Source organism: Trichosurus vulpecula, chromosome 9, assembly GCF_011100635.1.
Source record: "Trichosurus vulpecula isolate mTriVul1 chromosome 9, mTriVul1.pri, whole genome shotgun sequence".
Classification (NCBI taxonomy): Eukaryota; Metazoa; Chordata; class Mammalia; order Diprotodontia; family Phalangeridae; genus Trichosurus; species Trichosurus vulpecula.
Genome location: NC_050581.1, coordinates 60,405,517 through 60,431,257, shown reverse-complemented (window position 1 = coordinate 60,431,257; position 25,741 = coordinate 60,405,517). Strand labels below are relative to the sequence as shown.

Sequence of the window (25,741 nt, the reverse complement as noted above, 5' to 3'; positions counted from 1 at the left end):
TCCAGTAGGAAAGTAGGCTTAATAGGTTGGTGGATAAATGAATGAATAATGATTGTCTTTGTCACAGTAAACAGTCAGAAGGTTTGTAGAAAATGCAGCAATTCAAAGCTTGGAATGGATATCTTAAAAAAAATTTTTTCTGTTGAAAACAAAGTCCCAATTTTTGATAAGAAGAAAGGAAGGTCAACATTTTATTCCTAGCATTACTGGGCCCCAGCCTAGTCTCTGCTCTTTAGGGCTACTGTTTTGAGAGTATCCCTTAGGACGTAGGCAGGTGAATGTGGGGTTTTAAAGCTGGATTCTTCTGGGCTTTGGCAGTCAACCACAAGTTCCTTTGGATGCCTTATATTAGGGGAACATGGAATAGCTATCTTGTGGGCAGTGCAGTGGATAGAGGGGTCAGTCTAGAATTGGGAAGATTCAAGTTCATACCCAGCCTCAGACACAATGACTGTGTGAACCCATATCTGTCCATCCATCCATCCCTCCTTCCATCCTCCCCTCCATCCTCCCTCCCTCTCTCCCTACCTTTCCCAACAAGCTTTCCTCTTGGTAACTTGAGTTGGTATTTACATTTCTGTGAGAACAGAATTTCAATGACTTTCCAGTAAATTCAAGCAGTAACCATTGCTCTTCACAAGGATCTTTCCTTCATCTCTGCCTCTCTAGAACTAGTTTCTCCACTCTCTTTTGCTTAAGGCAACCCTGCTTATTATATCTCATACCTACTTTTCCTCATTTCTAATTCTTGTTCCTAGAGGAAGCCAGATGACACAGTGGATAGAGTTCTGGACCTGAAGTCAGGAAGACCTGAGTTTAAATCCTTCCTCAGATAACAGTTCTGTGACCTTGAGCTGTTTATTTAACCCCTCAGTTTCCCCATCTATAAAATGAGCATAATGATAGCACCCATTTCACAAGGTCATTGTAAGGATCAGATGAAATAATATATTGAGATCTTTACTTACTGATTTTTCTGACAGTCTGCTCACCTTGTGCAACTGCATGTAAGGAATTTTAAAAGCAAATCATGAGCAAACCTGAGGAAAGATTGACAAGGTTGGATTTGGAAAACTTGAGTTCAAGTCCCAGGGATCACTTACTCTTTATGTGACCTTGAGCAAGACCCTTAAATTACCTGGACCTCAGTTTAGTTTTCTTATCTGAAAAAAATGTGAACATTGACATTAGCCCAGATGACTTCTGGGTCCCTTCTAGCTCTAGTTCAATGATTCTATGTCTCTAGTTGCTTCCAAGCTCCTATATAGTTCGTTTAAGAATCAGGTGGTTGATCCTTTAATCTTTTACTATCTTTTAGTGAAATCTTCCTGACCTAAAGAAGAATGGCTTCTATAAAGTGAATGTATCATTGATTATTTTGCCCTATAAACATAATCAATCCCCAAAGCTAAATAGATGGGTAAATAAAGGAGAGAAAGAGGGAGGTCATCTGTATCTCTGTGTAGCTTTCTCTCTCCCTCTCCCCTCTCTGTGTATATGCATAATTTTTTTTCCAGAAAGATAGGAATGAAGAGAGGAAGGTTGGGGGAAAGAGTAAGATATATATAGCGAGACACACACAGAAGGGTGTGTGAGAGAGTGAGCGTGGTGGGGCGGGGTGTGGGGGGGCGGGATGTGTATGCTGCCTGCGCCCTGGGAATGTGTGAGAAGGGCTGGTGCTGTATGGGAGGTTGCAGGCAGGAAGCAGCTGGAGAGGAGGAGGAGCAGCAGCAGGAGCAGGAGCTACCCTGCTTTCTTTCTCAGTCTCAAAGCGCCCGAATCAATTGAGTTAGAATAACAGATCCAGCTGAAGTTTGGCTGTCTGTCTGCAGCCAGGAAAAAAAGCGGTGATTCCAGTTAGTGACCAGAAGCCTCCCTGGAGATCCTTCATAAGACGGAATTTCTAGCTTTGCAGCCAAGGAATCTCCTGCCCTCCCTGCCTTTCATCTGGTGGATTTCTGGGCTGTGCCTTATTTCCCATCATCAAGTTTGCGCTGTTCCTCGACAGGGAGCCTGCTTGGCACTCGAGCCTGTCAGTTCGGTGCAGCTAACAGTAGCTTCTTCATTCTTCTTGCCAGGCATGCGATCAGGAATGGGCTTTGTCTTTGTTAGAAAGTTCATTATGTAGCTTCGGTATACCATTGACAAATCCTCCAGGATGGTTTTCTTTTAAAGAAATCACTTGGGGTCTATAGTTGAGCATTATTTTTCCCCCATTTTCCTTAATCCTCATTTTGATTATAGTAGCAAGGTAAGTGTTGTAGAGTGCTATTGGCTATACACAGCAAACTGGGACAGGAACAAAATATTATTGATAGAGAGTAACTGTGTTAATTATATAACCAGCTTGGGGCTCTGCTGCTGATGGGTGTCATTCTGGCAAGACAGATGTGTCAAATTTGTGCTCTAAGAACAGCATCTTTAAATATGCAACATGTGTACAGATAATTGGTATACCTTGTTTGTACATATGAAAAGCATTCATTAATTATGTGAGCCTGTATACAGATGTGATTTTCCTTGGCTATGTGTTCATCCACATGTATCCTGATAGATAACCTATCCATTTCATATGTATCCATGTGTTTATATAGATATAATCCATTATGTGTATGTACATGTGTATGTGTGTATATACATACATGTATATATGAATAGTTGTTTTGTTTGTGAATATATATTTCACATATATATCCATACAAATAGAGGTTACCTGTGTCTCATGGATATATAGTAATAACCATCTGTCTTGTGTGTGCACGTGTGTGTGTATGTATACAAATAATCCAACCATGGGGGGAGGGCGTCAACAATCAGCCCACCATTGTATTTATGCATATAGATGAGTTATCAATTATTTGTGTACACAGGTATGTGAGTATAGATTATCCACCTCAAGTATGCTCATTTCTGCAAATAAACTATTCATCTCTGTGTATGTATAAACTGCCTAGGTAGTATATATGTGCATGTGTGCAAATAATCCATCCATTTCATATGTGAGCTTATATAATCAACTCATCTTCTGTGTGTGTACATGGGTGCAGATAACTCATCCATCATCTCACATGCACAGTGGTACTTTGTATATCAGTTGAGCTGAGATTGTACGGTTGTCGCTAAAAAATCTCTAAGACAGTAAAGGAGGGGTAGGGTGTTCTTTATAATGACTGGATTTACCTTGTGATTAGAGTGGGGTTGTTCTTAGAGTGGATATTCCCCAAGGAACCTAGAGGTGTAGCAGGACTGAGGAAGGTAAAGTCCTAGAGGTTTGCTACTTTGGACTTTTATGATAATCTGAAGCTGGATGGGTGATATGCAATAGATGCAGCTGATATATTGAATTGCCAGCTGGGAGTCAAGTGAATAGGATGGGAATTCATATGAAGGCACCAGGAGGCAGGCTTTTACCACTGAGTCTTAAGGTCCATGTAGGGCATGGGATGGAAGCTTGTCTAGTTGGAAGCATCCCTGTGCCTGTGCTGTGGTTAGGTACAGGGTTAGAGTGATTCAGCCAGGGAAGATTTCTTCCAGAAAAATTGGTGATCCAGGAGTGAAGGGGGACTGGCATTTTGCCTAGGACTGCATGAGGCTGGATATTGCAGTTGGATCTTGTACTCCAGAAAAACACAAAATCACTTAACCTCCCTGGGCCTCAGTTTCCTCATCTGAAAATGAGAAGGTTGGACCAGATGGCCTCTGAGGTTCCTTCCAGCTTTAAGCCTAAAATTTAAATTAAAAAAAATCCTATAAAGATACTGGGGTGAAGACAGATTGAGACTTTATGGGCTATTAAAAGGAATTAATACTGGGAAGAGAAGCTGCGTCTCTAATCAGAAGATAGAATTTGGGGTCTAGTGTGGACAGGACCATTTTAAAGCTTAATTTAATGTAGCTACAGAATTGTGGTCTGGTAGGCTTGATCCATGTTCAAAGAGAATGAAGTCTCCCCCCAGTCAAATCTCCCTGAGCTTTAGTCTGTTTCAGGGCTGCTGTAATCCACCATTAATTAGCCCATATAAGCAAATGGTTTGGGTTTATTAGCAAAACTATTATTACTAATAAAATAAGAATCCTTTACAATTGTGTAGACTCTAGTCTAAGGGTTCTTACTGTGTGTGTGTGTGTGTGTGTGTGTGTACACATGTGTGTGATGGACCTCTTTGGTAGTCTGATGAAGTCTCTGGTCCTCTTCCCAGAACCATATTTTTTAATGAACAAAATTAAATGCATGTGATTACAAAGGAAGCCCATTCTGGCCTAAAAATCCCTGATCTCGTGCTTTACAATTTACAGAGCGCTTACATGATCTAATTTATCTTCACAACAGTCTTATGAAGAATGGATAGCAGGTACTATTACTCCTTTGTGCAGATGAGGAAGCTTATGGGACTTCTCCTGGTCATGTTACTGTTTAGTAGCAGAGCCAGGATTTCTGCTTTTCCATCCAGTGCCCTTGCCACTACCCTCCATCATTGCTTTTTCTAGTGCATTTGATGAGAAATTTTCTCCTGCTTTGGAGCATAGAAAAGTTTTTCTGGGAAATGAGATGGGACCGCAAGGTTTTTGGGTTCTCAGAGTTGTACAGCCAGCTCAGTGATCAGCCATTTGAAAGTACTGGGCCTGTCCTGTTTGGAGCAAGAGGTTTCCTTCAGCGAGTTGCCATACTGTTGGGTCTGTGGCCAAATCACTCATGTGAGTCCTTAAGACTTTGAGTTTTTTTTGCTTCACCAGTTCCTCATTTGCTATGGGTTTAGGTCCAGAATTTCTAAAGGCACATGCTTCACACTCCTTCAGGGTTGGAGAAGGTGGAATGGAATGAAATTCTAGGGTCAGAGGTCATCTTAGTCCTCTCTGAAGGGCAGTGGTCCTGGTAATACCAATGTATTGGGTCTGTGGGTGACTCATTTCTGCCTTGGACACCTGTCCCAGAGTGTTATCAGCATGGGTTCCTAAAGCATGAAAAGACTTGAGGCAGACTTCACATTTATGCTTTTGAAGGGATTGCTTTCTGCTCTGGGGAGATGATTGTTTTAGTGAAAATCAGACATAACCTTCTGAGGGCAAGAATTCTTAAACTAAAGGTATTTTACCCAGGCTTCAGGCCACAAGCCAAATAAGGGTAGCTGAAGGAATACAGAAGATTAATGAAGAATCTTTAAACATGTATTATTCAGTCTCCCACCCACATAAAGGCTAGACAAGGTAGAGGGGATAGGAGAGCTAGAAGAAGTTACTTTACCACCAGCAGAAAAAAATCACAATGTTGTCATATCTTCCTACCAACATGGGCATTCCAAAGATACATCAAAGATATTCACTAGCTTCACTGCCATCTTCACTTCCTTCTTTAGTTCCTAGGGAAGGTTGGAAGAGACAGAGAGGAAAGAGAAGCAAGTAGCCTGGAATGCTTTAGGGCCTCACAGTCTCTCTCATTGGTGTCTAGTTTAGGATCTTAAGAAAGAAAAGGAAGGGAAGTAGGAGAGAGAGAAGGAAGAAACCATTTGTTTAGAAGTAAGCACTCAGTTTGGGAGGCAGCATGGTGTAGTGGAAACAACATCTGGCTTGGACTAAGGAAATATGGATTCTAATATTTTTGCTGCCAGTTACTCATCGTGATCATGAACAGATTACTTCCCCTTTCTGTGTACATATCAATGTCCTGCTCTATAAAATGAGAGGCTTGAACTAAATGATTTCCAAGATTCCTTCAAATTCTAATGTTAGAGGATTGATTACTTTCCTGTCCCTCCCTATGCCTCAAGGGTCAAGGAGAAGATGGGACACAAAGAAAAACTTGGGCCCCTTAATGGAGTTGGCTATATAACTTGATGGGAAGAGAGCAGGAAGGGAGAGTTAGGATGGAAACTGCTGGAAACGGGGGGTGGGGGGGGGGAACAGCATGAGAACACTAGTTGCCCAGATGGGCAAAAGGTAGGCACAAGGTTGGGAAGGAATTGAGGACTCATGTGATCTCCTTTACAGTGTGGGTCTCTAGTGAGTCCAGTCTTATAGATTATGCAGGGTATTTTGGCAGAGGTGGTCTGGAAGTTGCTAGGGAGTAGACTGGCCTATAAGCTCCAAGTGTCCCCTTCTCCATCCAAGATTGCTTCCAAAGTATAGGAAAAGTGGGTAGATAGATCCTTTTTGCTTAAAGTTAATCGCTTTCCTCTGTTTGATGTCTTATGATTTGCCTATTCAAAGATGCCCAGTGCCCTTCAGGACTCTTAGTAGGTACAAAAAGTCTCTAAGGCAGTTGGTTGATGGAGAGAGATGGTAAGAATGGTGTTGTCCCATGAATACCTTCAGAAAGAGGGGTCAACAAGTCATTACCTACCACTGGCTGGGCCTCTTTACCATCCAGAGCTAATTCTCTAAAGAGAGGTTTTTCTGGACTTGACTAACATCATGATGTACAATGGAAAGTGTACCAGCCTTAGCTTCCTCTTCTGAAAAACGAGGTCAGACTATGTGGCCTCTGAGGTCTCTTCTAGCTCTAAGTCTGTGATCATGTGGTCTATGGTCCTCTGAGTTTGCCTTTGGTTCTGCTAAGGCCACATCAGTAGATTCCTGAAGGAACTTTTTTTAAAGATTCCCTGGAAATGGGTGATTGTCCTAGGTGGGGGCTGGGAACAGGTTGCTATGGCAGCCCTGGCTGGAAATTTCCTGCTTCTCTCCAGTGTGAGAAACCAGGCAACTATTCTCATGTAAGGGGTGATAGGAAAAGTACCTGCAGCACCTTCCATTGGCTCTGCTCCTGCATTTCTGGAAGGGGTGCCAGGAGGAGAGTCTGAAGCAGCTGGAGGTCAAGAACCTCCCTGGCCTGCTGCAGCCCTTCTGGTACTTGCATTGTAGAGATACTAAATTGGCCTAGGTAGTTTTCACCTCCAGAATTAGAGCAAAGTCTGAAATAGCTATCTAAACAATGGGATGATTTAGCAGGAGATCCAAGCCTGCTTATAGATCATAGCAAAGAATAGCATAGAGTTACATGCATCCCTATTGAGACTGTGACCAACCTGTTCACAAAGGTCCTGCAAGGACCAGCAGGGATCTTGTGGTGGATATCAGTGTCTGGGCCTTAGCTTTCCCAGCTGCTAAAGTTTGTAACCTATGTCACTGGTGTTTGGAACCATCTTGGATCTGATCTTCCTTTCCGATCTCTGGGGTTTTCTCACTAATTATCCATGTCAAATATCTTCTCTGGAGAAGGTCAGGGAGAATAGATAGATCTAATTAGGCTCTAAATGCTAGCAAATGTTTTCTTTTGGCCTAAGTCTGATCTAAGGAGGATTTGCAAAGTGGACAGTAGAAGCTCTCACTTCTTCCTTAATTTTGTGTAGAATAGTCCTTTTCCTTCTCCCTCCTTTTCATCCTCCTCTCTCTCCTCCTACTCTTCCCTACTTCCCTTCTCTCTCTCTCTCTCTCTCTCTCTCTCTCTCTCTCTCTCTCTCTCTCTCTCTCTCTCTCCCTCCCCCTCTCCCTCTCCCTCCCCCCTCTCCCTCTGCCTTCCTTTCTCTCTCCCTCCTCTCTCCCTTCCTCCCTGCTTTCCTCCCTCCCCCTCTTTCTCCTCCTCCTCCTCTTCCTCCTCTTCTTCCTCCTCTCATAATAATAGCCTGCTTCAAGGTGTGCAAAGAGCTTTAAGTGTAACACTTCAGTTGACCCTCACAATAACCTTGTCAGGTGGTTGTAGTATTACCCTTATTTTACAGATAAGTGAATTAGAGTGCAAAGAGGTCCAGTGACACCCAAGGTCACAGAGCTAGTTAAGTATCAGAGGCAGGTTTTGAACTTGTTTTCTTGACTCCACATCCAGTGTTCTAGCCACTGTTGCCTCGTAGCTGCCCAAAGAAATGCTGCTGGAACAGGTGGGCCGGCACTCTCCAAACCCCGAGGCTTTCCTCCTGGGAAAGGGAGCATCCATGGCACAGAGCCAGGTGTCATAAAAGGGTGATAGTTCCTGAAGAATGAAGCATCTGTTTTTTATGAAGGAGACAATAAAGGAGGAGGGGATGAAGGTAGTTATTTTGGTCTGTGTGTATTCAGAACCTCAGCTCTGCCTAAGCCCTAAGGATCTGTGGTTCTAATGATGTAGGAAAAACAACTGTCTCTCAACCAGAGCCAGAGAATGCTGTAGTGTTGGTGCACCCTTAGTGGCATTTGAATGAAGCAACAATGAAGTAGCCAGTACCTGCTGCTCTGAAGGTCATTTGTGGCTCACTCTTTGATTCTAGACATGGAAACATAACATTAGCTAGGAGTTAATAAAGCAGTGATTCTTCATCTTTCCTGTGTCATGGACCCTTTGGGCAGTTTAGTGAAGCTAAAGTCTTTAAAATAAAATAAATAGGATCATAAAGGAACCTACTCACATTAAAGTACAGTGATAATTTTTTTAAATTAATGAACCCTGGGTTAAGATTACTCCTGTGCTATAGAGAGCTGGGAATTGATTAACTTAACCCACATACTCCTGGCCTAGGTGTTGCAATGAGAAGTTGCTGATTGGTAGTATGGCATAGAATGGCAGCTAGGTGGCACAGCAGATGAGCAGTGGGCCTGGAGTCCAAAAGATCAATCTTCCTGAGTTCAAATCTGACCTCAGACATTTACTAGCTGTGAGACCCTGGGTGAGTCACTTAAACATGTTTGTCCCAGTTTCCTCATCTGTTGAAATGAGCTGGAGTAGGAAATGGCAAACCACTCCAGTATCTTTGCCAAGAAAACCCCAAATGGGCTCATGAAGAGTCGGGCATGACTGAAGAATGATTCAATAACCAAAAGCAAAAGAGGTGGAAAAACTAGTAGACTAGGGACAGGGAGACCTGGGTTCTTGTCCTGGCTCTGTCACTGATCCACCATGTGACTCTGGGCAAGTCAACTTAGCCCTTTTGGGTTTTATTTTGCACATATGTTAAACGATCAGGCTGGACTAGAAGACCTTTCAGCCCCTGTAACCATGACTGGAGGTAACTTCTTAGTGTACAGGCTCACTTTTGTGCTGATATTCTCATCTAGGTGTTGATAACTAACCTATATTTAATCCATGGACTCTAATTCTAGACAGATGAAAAGAGATCTTGTTCATTTTTCCCTCTGACTCTAGAAAACAGTCTTGGAGGACCTGAAGGGTTTTCCTAGCTCCAAGCCTAGTTCTCTCTGTCCATTATGCCACAGTGAGGAAAACAGGATACAGACTCAATCTCTCAGGAGCTGTCAATAGTACAAAGGAGACTAGAATCCTGGTTATATTTGAACCCTGGTGCCTGGCTAGCTGGAGTGGCCATCCACATCCTGGGAGGCTGCATCAGTCACATTTGCAGCCACATCGGATTATGCTCCTCCCTACCAGATTCATTGTTAGAATCAGTGCTGTCTTTGGCTGGAGGGGAGAGGTTGAGGAGCATTTACTACCATGCCAGAACAGATCATGAGCAGGCTTTGTTTTCCCTCTCATGACTGATGTCCTTCCATCCATTTCTGTATCACTGAGGGAGCATGTGCTGAAACAAGCCCTGAGGCATCTCATAGATTCTCAGATAAACTTTGCTTTGTGTTCTCCTTACTTTTGTATCAGGTTTGTTTGGGTTTTTTTTTTACTTTCTCTTTGGGAATAATTTCTTTAAAATTGGATCCTTGTTGAAGTCCAGTCCTCCACAGAGCAGAATTCATAATAAAGGCACAATAAGTTCCCTAGAGAGAACCCTCTGGGGAGTTTGGGCTTCTGAAAAAGGTTGCCTCACTCTAAGCTATTTTCACCTGTAGGGTGGATGGATCCCAAGGATACTTTAGTAGTCAACCTCACTGGCTGTTAATAGTTATCTAGGCCTTCAAGGTTTTCAAGACCTCGACATAGATCATATCATTATCTAGAACGAAAGAAGTTTTTTGTGCAGTATCTAGAGCCATAACTTGGCTCAATTGTCAGTGATGGAACAAAGTGCAAAAAGTTCATTTTTACCTAACCCAAAGTCTTTTGTCACCTGACATCAGAGGGGTGTGCTACGTGCTGGTTGATGGTACCTGAACCACTGAGTTGTGGTAAGGACTTAGTTCAAAGATACACTTCAGTTTTCAATCACATGCAACCTAGAACAATCACCTTGTTTAGGTTCAAAGGTGTCGTCTCATTTCGTGCCACATTTCATCTATATATTTGAACAGTATCATTAAAATGTGTTTTGGTAACTATGTAATTTGAGCTCCTTGGTGTTGCTATTTTAGATATTCATTCAATTCAATTCCTTCATTTGTTTATTCATTCTTTAGCTAATCCTTAGTTCTCTAATTTTAAGTGATTTCAATATTAAGGAGGCACCCATTACCTTGAAGCCCGATTTCCTTCCCTCATCCCCTAGAATTCCTCTTCTGTTACAGGTTATAGGAAATTTTGCTTCCCAAAAGGAAGGGGATCCTGGAAGACATCTATATCACAGAATTTGCTTTTTATTTGGCATTAAAAACTGCAGTGAAGACCAATGATTGAGAGCTATAGGACCAACATTCTTAGCTAGGATTTACTGACAGGCCAGAACTACATCAGGAACCCTAAGACATAAAGCCAATTCTATAGACTGTATCTGATGGATCTGGGTTTTCACTGTTGTGTTTTATTTAATGCTGCTTCTTTTTTTTTTACCTCAGTGCACTGTTTTTCCTCTCTTAGAGTTACCTGGTAAGAAAGTCAAGCTGGGATCCACAGGCATGTGTTGGACCTGAGAGCTAGACACATCTCTCTTGGGCAGCATGATGCACCAGGCCCAGCGCAGCTGCCAATGATGTTTGCTAGGAATAGATTGAAAAGATCAGGACGTGGCATTGCCTTTCCAAGAAAATCTCTAGGAAGCATCCTGGCCAAAAAGAAGGGGAAGAAGCAAAAACCCCCTCAGGCCCTGAGGGAAAAAATGAAGAGGTTGTTGCAGGAGCCTCAGGAGGAAAGCTCTGCAGACCCAACTACCTGCTCAGAGCTTTCCTCAGCTGATTCAGGATCAGCTACGATAGTTTGTAACATCAGGAATAAGCCCTCAAGCCCTATGGGGGCTTCTCCTCAGGACAGAAGCTTGCTGCCTACTTGCTGTGGGCAAGTGGTCACCGCGAGCAGTGGGAAGGTAGAAATGACCTGCAGTGATTGCTCTGGGCAACACACTGGCCCTGGCATAGATGGAACCCAGTTGGGTAAGGGACAGCTCAGCCACTCAAAGCCTGACTCTCAGGACCACTCCACTGGAAGTCCTGCCATTAGCCAGCAGGAACACCCTGAAAGGGAAAGACACAAGCCGTCTCCATCCAGAGGTAACAGCCCCAGGCAGCAGCCAGAGCCCTCTGGAGATGTGGTGGACTACATTGTGAAAGAGCTACAGGGGATCAGCCGCCTCCAGCTGGAGATTGCTGAGCTTCAGCAGCACCTGAGCCTGGTTAAAGGCTCTGTGGATGAGGTATCTAGCTGTGTGGATTCAGTCCTGAGTGAGATTGAAGGATTACAGGTGGGTGGTGGTGCCTCTACAGTCAAAGCTTGTATAATGGGGAAAGCCAAGGAGTCCCATGTGGAAAGCCCCAGGGAGGAATCCACTTTGTATTTTTATGGCCTTCCTGAGCAAGATGGGGAAAACACCACGGAGCTTGTGAATAGCTTCCTGGCCAAGCACCTCTGCGTTAATGGTATCCAGTGCAGCAAGTACATCAGGGATGCTTACAGGGCCAACGTGGCTACGGGCAAGGCCCACGATCCCAGGCCCACAATCGTCAGGCTAGTACACCCAGAGCAGAGAGACTTCATTTTGCAGAAATCAATCCTCTTACAAAGTGTAGGGGTCCATATTGCCACACAGGAAGAGCTCAGCTGGTCAAAGGGCTGGAGCCCCCAGATGGAGTCCATCTCATTGTTGCATCAAGGGCTACAGGAGCATCGCTGGCGCTCTCTGAGCCTTGATGAAGGGGTTCTACATGCAGATAAAAGGGACAAGGCACAAAAAACAGATGCCGACTGGGCCAGAGCTCAGAATCATACTTGGGATTCCCAGGGCCAGAAGCTTCATTTTCCACCCAAGGTCACCCTAGCAAAAAGAAACAGTATGGTGTCTGGGCCTTTGAAAGAAGCAGAGAAAGCAGCCCAAACAGCCTTTTGCAGCCATGGAAACCAGACTGGGCCCCAGAGGGAGGCCCTTTCACCTATTTTGCAGGAAACTAAGGGCTCTTTCTTAGAGTTCATCCCCAAAGAGGAAGACTCCAGGGAGGCACAGGAGTTTCCAGAGCAGCATTGTAAGGGACTTTTGTGCACAGCAGCAAAAGAAGTTGGCTGCAGCATTCGAGAGGAAGCCAGCCACTGTCCATCTCCTGAGGGTACCAAAGCAGAGAAAGGCCAGCTGTTGGGTTGTGGAACAGGACTTGAGATTCTGAGCCGAGAGCAATTAAATTCGCTTTTAACAGATGAGTCCAGAAGGCTGATGACTCTAAGCCATGAAGGCATGATGGATGAAGTGACCATAGGACCTGCAGCTTTCAAAGACATGGTTCATATTGACTTAAATGAGGAGGAGGAGACTGCTGTGCAGGGCCTTAGGGATGTTTTGGACAGTTCCGCATATGTTCTAGATGCCTCACAGGAAGATGGAGATGGCACAGATGTGAAGTTTTACACAAATAAATTAGGAAAAGCAATATACCACTTCAAGTCAGCCCTTCAGGGAGTGTTTCAGAAGCTGGAGAGCAGTGATTCCTTCAGTCCGGAAGGCCTGGAGAGCAATGAGAGTGGCTCCCAAACTGATGACAGTGACGGGCTACTGCAGATGTTGAGCCCAGGGGGAGACAGAGACTACTTGGTGGAAAGCCCCTTGAGTAGAGGGAGTGAGAGCTTGGCTAGTGATGCTGCAGCCAGTGAACTGATAGTTTCTAAACATAAAGAACAAGTCAATTTGGACCACAGCAGCCTTTCTCCTGCTTCCAATGACTCTCTGCTCTCTTGTTCATTGCCATGTTCAGATTTGGATATCTCTCTAGGACAGCTGAAGCCCACGTGCAGCCTTGGGGATGAGACTTGTTCAAGGCCTCCGGAGTCCAAGGATGGGAAGTTGAGTCTAGAGCAGGTGTGTGCAGAGACTATATACCTCAACAAGTGCATCAACAACTTCAAAAATGTACTGAGAGAAAAGAGACTAACACAGAAGAGACTTTTACAGGAATTAGTTCAGGAAGCAAACTGTCTTTCAGCTGAAGAAATATATTCAGGTACATTAAATCTGTGGTGGTTAAGGCCTTGACTGGTTATGCAGGATTTCCTTTTGGCCAGAACTAGACATTTGAAAGAGTATGGGGGTGGGTGGACTTGTCTCAGTCCAGCTGTTCAGATCTCTAATAAACAAAACACACCCATGTTCAGAAACCTTCACTAGGACCTGAGGAGAGAAAGGAAAGGCATGCAAAAACAATAGGAAAAAAACTATTTGTCTGCAGGGAGTTCCCAGTCTGATGGAAACATAGTAAATATACAAGCAAGAATCAAATGGGTCAGAGATAGGGACTAGACCTGTAATTTTATAGGTATAGGGAACTCCCAGGTGAGGGAACTCAAGTAGGCATCTTCTCTTCAGTTAGAGTTGCCTAGAGCACTGAGAATTCTTAACGACTTGCTCAGGCCCACACAAGCCAGAATATGTTGAGGATAGGACTGGAACCCAGGTCCTTCTGGCTTGGAGGCGGGCTCTATATCCACTGTTTGATAACAGCTTCTCAAGAACCCAAAGAACAAATACAGATAAGAGCAAACTATAGAGTTGTTTAGAATTATTGCTATAATAGGACATCCACAGTGTGTGGTTGTAACACAATTTGGCTAGAAATTTTGTTCCCCATCTAGAAAAGTTGGCAGTGAAATAGGTCTGAAGTCCATCCTTCCAGTAGTAAAATAGAAAGTGAAGTGTCATTCATAGTCCCTTTTCTCCATTTCCTTCCAATTCTCTTAGTCTCCGACATGATGTGGTTTGAGTTTATTGAGTGGTTTAAAAAATTATATGAGGTTTTCTGGCTAGGGAAATGAGGATGAGTGATGTGGAGAAAAGACTTCAAGAAGAGTAATTCAGGAAGAGTATTTTGTCTAATAACAACAGGACAAAAGTTCATTTTTTCTTTTTGTTTAGAGAGCAACTGCTATTCAGAGATCAGGGTAAGTATTGTTAAATGTATTTATTCCATTTAGGGAATTATACCCGGATTGACAAAGTACCCTTGTTCTGGGCCTTCAGCTAGAAAACAGAAGTAGCTTTGTGAGCACAGCTACCATCCCAGGCTCAGCCTGCTTGGCAATATAGCTTGGCAGCGTTAGGGGGAATTTTGCTGAAATAATGTTAAAGTGAATAATAGAATCGGCTGGTTTTTGTTTGTTGAGGAGGAGGGTACAGTGGAGGGATTACAAGTCTTCACTGAGGTGGTAGGCGCTAGTTGAGAAGTGTGACAGCGTTTTTAAGATTATAGTGGGCTGGTGCGAAGAGCTGTGAAGGAGAAAGAAGAAGATGTAGGCCTTGTCCTCAAGGGACTTAGAGTCTTACTGGGGAGACAAGCCTCGCCCACATGAAACAAATAAACAATATCAATGAATCAATAAGCATTTATTGGGTGCTTCTCAGGTGCCAGGAAATGTGCTGAGATCTGACGATAAGAAAATGGCAAAGCCATCCCTTTTCTCAAGGATCTTATGTTCCAATGGGGGTTGTAACACATAAATAAATAAGTATACCACACAAGTCCAGAGTACATGGAAGATACAAGATGATTATGTAGGGTGATTCCACTGGTGTGCTAAATTATTTGATACAGATCAAGTCTGTGATTCAGGTTAAATCACTTAACCTCTCTGGGTCTCAGAGTCTTTATCTGCCAAAGGAGGTTATGGGGAAGAGGGGTTGGGGTTGTTCCAGTAGATGATCTTTAAAGTCCCTTCAATTTTCAAATTCTCTGACTTTATGACTATAAATATGGTAGGAGCTCTTAGAAATGGGAGATCAATGAGGCTTAGAGAAGTGAAAGAAGAATTCTCAGAGAAGAGATTTGAAGAAAGAATAGGATTTGTATAGGAGAAAGCAGAGGTTTTAGGTAAGAGGAACAGTGTGAGTAAAAACAGCGTGAATGGGATTCAGGGGATGGTGTGCAGACTGACCTTACTAGAACAGAAGGGGAGTAGATTGGGGAATAGGCAGCTCTACTTAATAAACTCTGGTGGCTCCCTGTTGCCTATAGGATTAGATATAAACCTCTGTTTGATACTAAAATCTCTTCACAAACTTGTCCCTTCCTACTTTTCCAATCTTACACTTGACTCCTCTTGTACTCCACAATTAACCCATCTTTTCTGATGTCTTCATTGTTCCATACACAGAATGTGGTAGCTCCCTTTTTCATCATACCTTCGCACTGTCCTCTATCACAGGTTTCCTTCAGGACTTAATTCAAGCATCACCTTCTACATGAAGTCTTTCCTAGTCCTCGCAGTTGATGGGTCTTCCCTGCCAAAACTACATTATATTCATTTTGCATATTTTTTTGTATGTACTTATGTGCATCAGTTGCTTCCCCATTACAATTTTAGCTCCTCAGGGATAGGGAACTATTATTTTTGTCTCTTCATCCCCAGCATTTAGCTTACTACCTGAAACATAGTAAGCACTTAATGTTTGTTAATTGATTATGAGGTCAGATTATGAAAGGCCATCATATAAAGAGTTTGGACTTGATCCTACAGGGACCTGGGAGCCATTGAAGTCTTTTGAGTAGGCCAGTTATCTGATGAAAATTGTATTGTAAACAGATTAATCTGGCAGTGGTCTGCATCATGATTCAGAGGACAGAAGAAAATGAACTTTGGGTCAGTAGGGTGTGAGATGATGAGGGCCCAGGTTTAGGCAAGTGGTAGTGACAGTGGAGATACGGGAAGGGATGAGATAGTAGAAGAGCAACCTGTCTGCTTTATAAAGTTCTTTAAGTGGGTTCATAGCACAGGTCTAAATTGGTCCTGAAAAAACTGTCCCTGTGGGGTGGGGTTGGAGTAGAGGAGAATATGTAGAGGGTAATAGCAGGAAGAAGAGGGTACAGGCTGCCTCTTTCTCCCCTCCAGCTACTTAAAAAACGAAAGAGAAGGGAAATGTCTGTCATCCTTCCCCCATAGGAAGATGGAATTGGAGTTCTATTGGAGAGTGAAACAGGGAGAATCACATATTATGTTTCTTCCCAATTATGAATGAGCTGCGATACGCGATGTTGATTTTAGAAAATAAACTTAGGCAAAAATATCAAAACCACCTTCTTGGGCTGATGATTGCGCTTTCCAAAGAGTTTGACTTTATCTATCAGTGGTAGACTCCAGGGATACTTTCTCCATTTCCATCAGTCTACTCACTCTGTAAGGACTGGGGCTTGTCAACACAGAAACTTAGCTCTCTTTGAGAACCAGGATCCATCTGCAAAGCTAACTCTGCCCAGATTCTGGCTAGATAGTATTTTTGACCTGCTCCTTTCTCCCCTTGTTATGTATATATTTGCCCATGGGCTCTAAGCAGCTGGCCTAGAGAAGAGAGTAGTTTTTATCTCACGAAATGAGGGGGCTTCAAGCCAGTATAGGGATTCGTGACAAACATAATTTCTTCAAAATTGAATTCATGCGAATAGCATATGCTCCATTCCTTTGCTGTCAGCTTTAAGTGAGACAATTAAACCTGCATACCACCACTACACTAGTCTTTCTAATGTACTACCTTGGTCATCTTATTCCCCTCTTGCTTAATTGCCTTCAGTGGTTCCTTATCACTTACTGAATAAGTCAAAATTGCTTGGCTTGACATTTAAGGCCCTCCACAGGACCAGCAGCAGAGGGGAACAGAGTGGGAAGATACTATCAAAATCTTAGCTATTCTTAAAGGCCAATCAATCGTCGTCTCTTTCGTGAAGTCTTTCTTGATAAATCCCAGCTGCTGTTGCCAGGTTTGTGTTTTGACCTGGAAGCACCTTTTTCAGCTGACTGATTCCCAGGGTACCAGCTCCATCCAGACAGCCAGCTGGTTTTGGATGGCACACTGATGTGAGGCAGCTCTGGGGCGTTAGGCCAAAATATTCCAAAGGATTGTCTAAATACACTAATTTTAGAGTAAGCAGGTAACGCAAAGGAAAGGGGGAGGCAGGTACTATACACACGAATATTCACTAGATGTTCCAGCAGGCTCTATATGCATATCTCCTCTGCTTGGATGGGGGCCTAGTCTAACTTGCCCAAATCTCGCTAATATGGAACTTAGCACATTCTACCTTGTGTTGTAGCTATATCTACATTTTATCTCCTCTACTGGACTGTAACGTCTTTTATTGTATGTCTTTCTCCCCTTCAGGTACCTTGCACTTAGTAGGGTCTCAGTAAATATTTATTGGATAAGTGAATGAAATAAGGAAAGACACCTAAATGCCTAACTGGCAGGCCTCCTTTTGGGTGAATGGGCAGGACCCTGTGGCAAGACTCCTGGGCACTCCTCTGAAAGACAATGACCCCTTACTTTGGGAAGCATGGGCACAGGCTCTTCTCCCCATAGTGGTATATCCTCATCGACCTCTTTTGTACTGGCCTAGAGAATGGGAGAGATTTTGTGGATGAATTTAAGATCAATTTAGGGAGAAAGGAGAAGGGAAAAAAGCCAAATGGGCTTTCTGAAGGGGAAAGGAAGGGCAATTCTCGTTAGGTCCTAGGGAAGAAACATGCAGGAAGCTTTCTTAGTCTAAGAATTTGGTATAGGGAAAGAGTTCTAAACAAAACTAACTAGGTATGCTTTGGTCTTTCTGTTGCATCAGGATTCCTTCACCATATCCTTTCCTGTATACTCACTAGATCTGGCAAGCTAGGTAATATGCCCAGGCAATATTGATCATCCACTTTCACTGGAAGTGGAGTGAGGTGAATTGGGGAAACTTCAGTCACTAACTCTGATGTTTTCAGGTGGCCTCTGGCCTGGCCTCCTGTTGTTCAATGCCTCTGTTGTCTCAGGATAGCAATCATAGTGATGTTTCTTGAAGAAACAAATGAGAAAGTAGGAGGCCCTAGGCCCTGAGTGAAGCTAACTTGTCCTTGGGGTGGAGTTGGCCTGGATACTGCTGAAGAGCTTGCCTTGCTTCAGAGATCTGAGGCAGGAAGTTTGAGCTTCCCTAGAGGAGTAAGCAAAGCAGTCCCTAACTTCATCTCCCTCACAGGCACAGGAGGAAGAGGGGAAGAGCATGAAACAAATAGGCCCTGTTTCCCAAAGTGGCACATCAACTCTACCATTAATGCAGCTTCTGAAATTTCTGCTTTCCCATCAGCTGTTGATTAGAAAGTAGCTATTTTCCTAGAGAAATTTCACAGGAGAAAATTTAGCTATGGTGACCACACTCACACCCACGAAACAATTGGAGGACAATTTTGCATTGAACTGTGAGAACTGACTGAATGTAATAGGAGTTCAGAGAAGAGAGATCAGTGTGAACCTGAATAGTTGGGGAAGGCTTCGTAGAAGAGACGGGATCTGAGCTGGGCCCTAAAGCGTGGGTAGGATTTGGACAAGTTCGGGGAGATAGAAGTGGGATGGGACATTCTAGATGATGGGATGACGCAGTTATGTCATGTGTTCTTCAAATAGGAGGCACTTTTTTGATAGGAAGCTGACCTAAGTGGTTCCTACTACAAGCTCATCCCCAGGGTCTAGGGCTTCTCAGTTGAGTTGTCAAGGTTCCAGCTGGGACATGTGAGTGAGAACCCACGGATGGCTCCTGTTTCCTGATGAGGAAAGGATTCAGCAATTACAGAATTTACTTGGTCTAAATCTAGAATGAGGTTGTATGGCCCCTGAAAAAGCTGTGGTTCTGATCTGAAGACCCTTCTGGGTAGCGTTGGGTCTGTGACCCCCATTCCTCTTATCCCATGAGTATGTCTCTGACTACCCCACTCTAGTTGGTGGAATGAACACAATGGAGAAGAGAAATGAACACAAGGTTCCCATCCTTTCATGAGAAGGCCTTTCTTTGTCTTTGTCCCTGGAGGGACTCCCAGCTGACGGAGGAGTGTGATGAACTGAGGGGATCAGGATGGGAGTGCATCAGTCTAGATTTTCAAAGTACTCTCCTTTCCCTTCCCCTCCCAGCTCCTCATCCTTGGGCTTCTTGGAGAGTTGTCAGCCAGTTTGGTGTCTCACTGATGCGCAGAAATTTGCTCTAATATCTCTCCTCTCCTTTCCTCTTTGTATCTTCTTTCTTTTCTCCTTGCAGAAGGAAGGCAACAAACCCTTCAGGTCACATCTCTTGGCTCTTTGTTTGTTCCCTAAGCGGGGTGTGCATGCTCTGTGCATGCTTGTGCTTGCAAACACTTTGTGTCCTCTCCCTAAAAGTGGTGTGCGTGCATGTTCTGTGCCTTCAGATGCCTTGTGTCCTTCCTGCACTCAGCATGTTTGGTTTCCAGCAAAAATTCCTGGGTAGAAAATAAGAATCTGTTTGGTGCAGGGGATGCCTGTCTATTCTATCGGGGGACAGAGGAAGGGAATACACATTTCTATAGTGTCTACTATGCGTGTTAGGCTCTTGTTACACAGCTCTCATTTGATCCTCACTACAACCCTGCGAGGTAGATACTGTTGTTATCCCTATTTTACCGTTGAAGAAACTGAGGCAGAAGTTAAGTGACTTGCCCAGGGTCACACATCTAGTAAATGTCTAAGGCTGGATTTTAATTCAGGATCAGCACAGAGTCTACCAGTAATCAGAACTGAGGACCTTCAAAGACTACTGGGACCTTCTACTATTGCTTTTAATAAAAAAATTTATTGATATATTTTTTTAAACATAGTTTAACTTTCCTCCCCCTTCCCAGAGAGCCATCTCAAAAGCAAATAAATTTTCCATTGCTTCTTTTTGGAAATTCTTTACCTGGTGTTTGTATATCCTACCCAGAGCCAGGACTAAGGGTAGATAGGGTGAACAACTTCCTTGGGTGCCCCAGAGAGACGTACACAATCAAGAATGTTTTTAAATATGTATTCTTATAAATGCACACATTTGTAATGCCAGAAAACTCCACTCTTAGTGTTATTTATTTTGAGATAAGTCAAGATGCTTGGATTACTTCTCAAAGCCTCAACACAAAGACCACAACACAAATGGAACATAATTATCTAACAAAAGGTGCATACTTTCAAACCTTGCCCAGGTCATTCTCATCCTGATTCTTGAAAAGGTCTTGAATCCTCACTCACCATGAGTGCACTAGTGGCCAAAGCCAGGCAGCTTTGTGCCCACCTCTCTTCCCTCTCCTCACCTTGTCCATTGGAGTGCTATGTCACATACATTTTAATTGTCAGGAGCTTAAGCCTGAGGGCATCCAAAAGGCTGCATTGACTCTGAAGTTTTGGGCTGGTCATGGCTGTGAGAGAAAGGGAAGGAGCTGTAGGCCCTGGTACTTAGTTCTGCAGTTGGCTCCCATAGTGCAGTGTTTGCCTCTGGTTTGCTCAAGAGACTTGGAGATTCTGGAACATGTTTTTCACCCAGACTAGCAGACTCTAGCAGTTTGAAGTGTTTGTTTTGATTCTTCACATGTTAACTTTTTCCAAGTGCTTTTTTAGCTGTTCCTTTCTTGTTTTCTTTGAAGCTCCTACTACCAGAATCTCACTTCAAGATTCAGTAGAATCGCCAGGGAGAATGATCCAGGTTTAAAGACTGGTGCTGATCAGCTAATCAGCTGATCTTCCTTGAGAAGCCTTTGATCGAATGCCTGAAATGTGTATGATGGTATCAAATTGTTCTCAACCCCTAGTCTGAGTCCTGCCCAGGGCTCAGAAACCTTGAATGGAAGGTTGGCTTTCAGAGATTTGTGGCAGTGAGGCAGGTCCTAGCTGGTGGCTTTGGGAAGGCAGTGAATGAGCTCATGTGCTGAAGGTGGGATATCTTCAAGTTAACACAAACCGTGCCACAGTAGGAGCAAAATAGTTCAATGAATATCTAGGCCTTGAGCCTTAGCCTCTGATTGAAGCTAGACCTTTATTAGTTCTTCCTGCTTGTCCTGCCCTTGAGAGCCTGCGTGCCCTGGCCTATTCTAAGACTTTTGATTGATTTTCTTGTGACCTCAAAGAACCTATTCTTTAGGAGGTTGTGGGGTGGGATGCAAGAAGAGCAGCTGCTCACTCCAGCCCTCACTCTTATACATCCTGAGATGGGAGTTGGTAGGACCTGTGACACTGGATGGTCTCATTCTTTGGGACCCTTTTGATTTAGAAGGAGCTGGCCCTGGCCTTGATTTCTAGGGGGGAAGGGAGCCTCCTGCCTGAATTGGACTCAGATTATTCTATGCAATGCACAGTATACAAACCTTGAATCTTGGAGAGATGGGCTTAGGGCTCTCTGCTGAGCTCTCAGCTATGCATCCTCCCCCTCATTTTCATCTCTCCTACCCCCATCCTCCATCTTAGGTGGTCCTGGGTCCCTGGTGAGCTCTTAGCTATACATCCTCAAGTCGTAGGGCCAACCCCCTCCCCACTCAGCTATGCATCCTTCACCTATCTCAGGTGGTTCCAGGGCCTCCTACCAAGCTCTCAGATGTGCATCTCCTGCCTACCCCCCATTCCTATCCCAGGTGGGTATTTTTTTTTCTGGAACTGTTCATTTGTGAGCCAGGCAGCTTGTTTCTCAGGTCATCTTTCTGAATAGCCTCAGCTCCTGATAAAAGGTAGAATTGTTAGGTGGGTAGAGAAAACACCAGCCTGGCTTTGGCAAATAAATTCTTGCCTTCTGTCTTCCCCAACCTGTTCTTCTGATGAGCAGCAGCTCTGGGACCTGCCTTTGCATCCTTCAGGTCTATTTGGGAATCTCTGGTAACAGATCCCTCTAGTGAAAAAGAAAGTCATCTGGTATGGTGGGAGGTGTGTGTGTGTGTGTGTGTGTGTGTGTGTGTGTGTGTGTGCGTGCATGTGTGTGCATGTGTGTGTGTGTACTCATGCCTCTGAGCCCCAGCTTAGCCCAGGGAAGCAGATGGATTTGAAACAAGCTGGCTATCAGAGTGACCAACCCTCAGCAAGTAGCAGTCCTGCCAATCTCCAGGAGCATGAGGGAGGTATCTGTGTTTGCTGAGAAGAACAGGACTGAGGCAAGGGATAAGGGGAAAGTCCTACTTTCCTTTGAGAAAGGACAGAAAATGTTTCTGAGCCAAGCTCTGGGGAAGTCTGAGTGTTCCCATTACTCATTGTTCCAGGCCTGGCCTACAGTAGCAGCATTGCCCTCTAGCCTTCTCTGTTTGCAGGAGATAGTGAGATATACAAAACTTTCCAGTTGTAGCAGCCCACGTTAGACCGTACCTCCAAAATTGTGAGGAGACACAAGCAGGCTTTCACCTCTTGGCTTCACCTTGTGTATAGCGGAGAGAGGGCTGCTTCTTCTTGTTCCCCTCGGCTGATGCCAGGGGCACTTCTGGCCCTGATGCCAGGGTTTATCCCAGGCTCGTCTGTAGCCTTGTTGGGACCAACAATCCCCTTCCCAGACACGACTGCTTCTCCATGTCTAGAGGTAACCCTGGATTTGACACCCCAGATCCCTTGTTTGTTCCTGATAGGCTCACTCAGCTACATTCTCTTTTCCACTAAATTTGAATGATTTTAGGTCCGAAGCGATAAAACTCTAAGTTGTTTGTATTTGCTTTCCTGCCTGTTCCCTGACAGGGTTCATCGGCATTTACATCCCTCTGGAAGCTTGCTTTGCACATGCTTTTAGATCACCAAGAGCAGATTTGGTGATTTGAATATCTGTAGTTAAGTAGCTATCTGCATCTCTGGTCAAGACCAGGTTCGCCCCCTCTTCCCTTCACCACCACCACCACCACCACCATGCCTGGTTTTCAGCACAGCCACCTGGGCTTTCCCTGGAAGGGTATATCAGGACAACTCTTGGAAGGGGGTTAGCTCCAGCTGGTCTGAGGGAGACTCTGGTGCCCATATACAACTGGGCCCTAGGACCGTCAATGACTGTACTTCATGGCACCTGTCTCAAAGTTAAAACCTCTGCCTTGTGGTCTACCTCTTTGTGACCAAGTACAAGAACTATCATGGTTTTGGTCCCCATTGGGATTTCTAGCTAAGATAATTCATTCAGCAACCACTTATCAAGTGCTTATTGCGTGAGAAATGCTGTATTGGAGGCAGGTGACATACACAGATGAAAAGCATGTGGTCTTTCCCTCAGGTAGCTTCCAAACTATGAGAAAAATCAACCTTTGATCAAAGGAAGGAACCTAGGGTAGATGTTGGTTGAAGTTAGAATCATTTTACTTATCTTAGGCCTCAAAATTATGAGGGGGTATTTGTCTTCATGCTGAGATCAGCCTTCATCTATAAATTTTCTCCCTACCTTTGCATGAGAACTACTTAGCGATGTTCTTCTCCTAAATAAAGCAAGAATCTTCTCAAAGTGTGGGGTATGGCAGGGAAGAGTGAAAACATTTCTTCTGATTATTTTTTCTACAGAACAGATGCACTGAGCAGACTCTTAAAATCTTTGCTGAAGCAGCCAATGGGTAGCAGCCCATGGTCCTTGTCATTACAACCTGCCTTTCCTGGAATCCGGCAGAGATATTTTGGGGATGGAGTTGTTAGAACCAGGCACACATTGCTAGTGGCTGTGTCTCTGTGTCTATGTGTCCATATGTTTGTGTGTTGTAAGTTGCATGAACTACATTCTAAGAGAACAGATTCCCGGGTCTCCCTCCACCTGTCCTACTCTCAGCCCAAGTTATAACTAAGGCTTTGGCCTTTCTTAGGATCTAACTTAACTTTCCTTTTCTTTTCTGAAGGCTCCTGATGATGGTGACCCCTCCAGGCAGCTGTGGCTCCCCAGTGGGTAAGTGCTTCCTGGGATGGCATTTACTCTGTGGTTCTTTCCTGAGATTTTTTTTTACCTACCTTTTGTATGAGGCAGAAAATAGGGCGCTATAGATTGGTTCCCATGACTTTTCTTTATTTCTGACCCCTGGCATCACAGCAGTGAGTCGTACAGCAAATGGAAAAGTGGAGAACTAGAAAAAAGTTTCACCCAGAAGCACTTTCTTTTTGATCACTACCAACCAAAAAGAAGCTTCCAAATCAGCCTTATTTAGAACAAAGTCAAGAAAGGAGAATCTTGGGGCCAAGGCCAGGGGAATCCCAGGGAGAAAAAGACCTTTGCCTTGTGTGAAATTCTTTGTTAGGAACAGTTGTTAGATCCTTGAACTGGAAGAACCCATGGAAAATCTGTTCATACACTAACCTTCAAAGCAATTGGATAGTTAAGCCACTAGGATCATCTCCTCTCTTCTAGAGCATCACCAGGCACAATTCCACTCTCTTCTTTGGCTACCTGTCTTCTAGTATTTAACTTCCCTCATAATAAATTCTTTTTTAAGGTTTTATTGGTATTTGTTTTGTTTTGTTTTGTTGCATTATAAACATTTATGGATTACTCCCACTGCACAAGAGGTCTCTTGTAACAAAGTAACACAATTAAATACAATGAGTAATACTGTGACCTCATCTGAAAGTGCATGCAGCATTTCACATCAATTAAATCCCTCTTTTTTTATTGAACAGAAATCTATTTTCTCTCCTTTCCACTCCCACCTCATTCAAATAAAAGAAAAATTGCTTGTAACAAATTTGCATAATCAAGCATAACAAATTCAATCAATGGCTGTACATATGTATATACATATATACACACACATATGTATCCCATTCTGCACCCTATTTCTGTCATGTCTCTGTAATGAGTAGCGTTAGTGATTTCTTCCTTATTTCTGAAAGAATCTTTCTTTTTTTTTCCTTTCAGACAATTTCCTCTTATTTACAACCAAGTGATCAAACTTCCTCTCACCCAAACCCTCAACATCCCTAAAAAGGTCACTAAATTCCTTCTTAGTCCTCTCTTCTTTAGCTGACACACCCCAAAGTTCTGGACTTTAACCTTGCCTCCTAGAACATATTCCCCATCCTCATTCTCTTCTCTGCCACCCTTTCTCTGGACCTTCTGATACTTAACTACCTGTGTGGCCTTGGGCAAGTCACAGCCTCCCTGGACCTCACTCTTTTCAACTGTGAAAATGAAGAGGTTGGACTAGACGGCCTTTAAGGTCACTTCTGACTCTGGATCTGTGATCTTATTGTCTTCTTCAGTTTATGAACATTTTAGAGGTGACCAGGCCTGAAAAAACATCACTTAAATAAGGACAAAGAACATATAGAGCATAGATTACTTCCTAGTCTTTCCTACTTTTTAATGCATCTCAGTGTCAAATGATATTATGTCATAGTAGTACTATGATACTGTCTCAAATTGTTTGTGGTCAGCTCAGCCCTTTAAAATGTTTTTTGATTTCCTAGTGAGTCCATTTGGAATTCTTCGGCCCAAGTCTTTAGCTATTTTCCTATGCAACTTATTAACATTGTGAACGACCCCATATTAAATATTGGCTAAGGCAGAGCTAACTTCTGCAGCTGTCTGTATCCTTTCACTCATGGGCCACCTCTCCAAGGGTCCCCAGTTCTCTGGCTTGCCTCTAGCTTCCCAAGAAAACCCTTAAGTTCTGACTTCCTACAGTAACCACGGATTCCCTCTTTTTCCCCAATAGCCAACATCATCCCATGGCAATCCTCAACATAACTTTGAACACGCAGTCCCAAGCATGATCTCAACTAGATTCCTGTGAAGTTTTCTTGAGATTACATGTGTGATGACT

General features: G+C 43.7%; 1 protein-coding gene across 6 annotated transcripts in view; it reads left to right on the top strand.

Moving 5' to 3' along the window:
• UNC13B (unc-13 homolog B) overlaps positions 1 to 25,741 on the top strand; it is a 331,346-nt gene that overhangs the window by 260,669 nt on the left and 44,936 nt on the right. For 5 of the 6 annotated variants that reach the window (XM_036737948.1, XM_036737946.1, XM_036737947.1 and 2 more), the window contains exon 11: positions 23,825 to 23,871. In XM_036737948.1, the coding sequence (XP_036593843.1) occupies positions 23,825 to 23,871 (47 nt within the window). Of the gene's footprint in view, positions 1 to 10,775; positions 13,225 to 19,266; positions 19,290 to 23,824; positions 23,872 to 25,741 lie in introns of those variants that run through there. The other variant, XM_036737949.1, reaches the window with a different exon arrangement.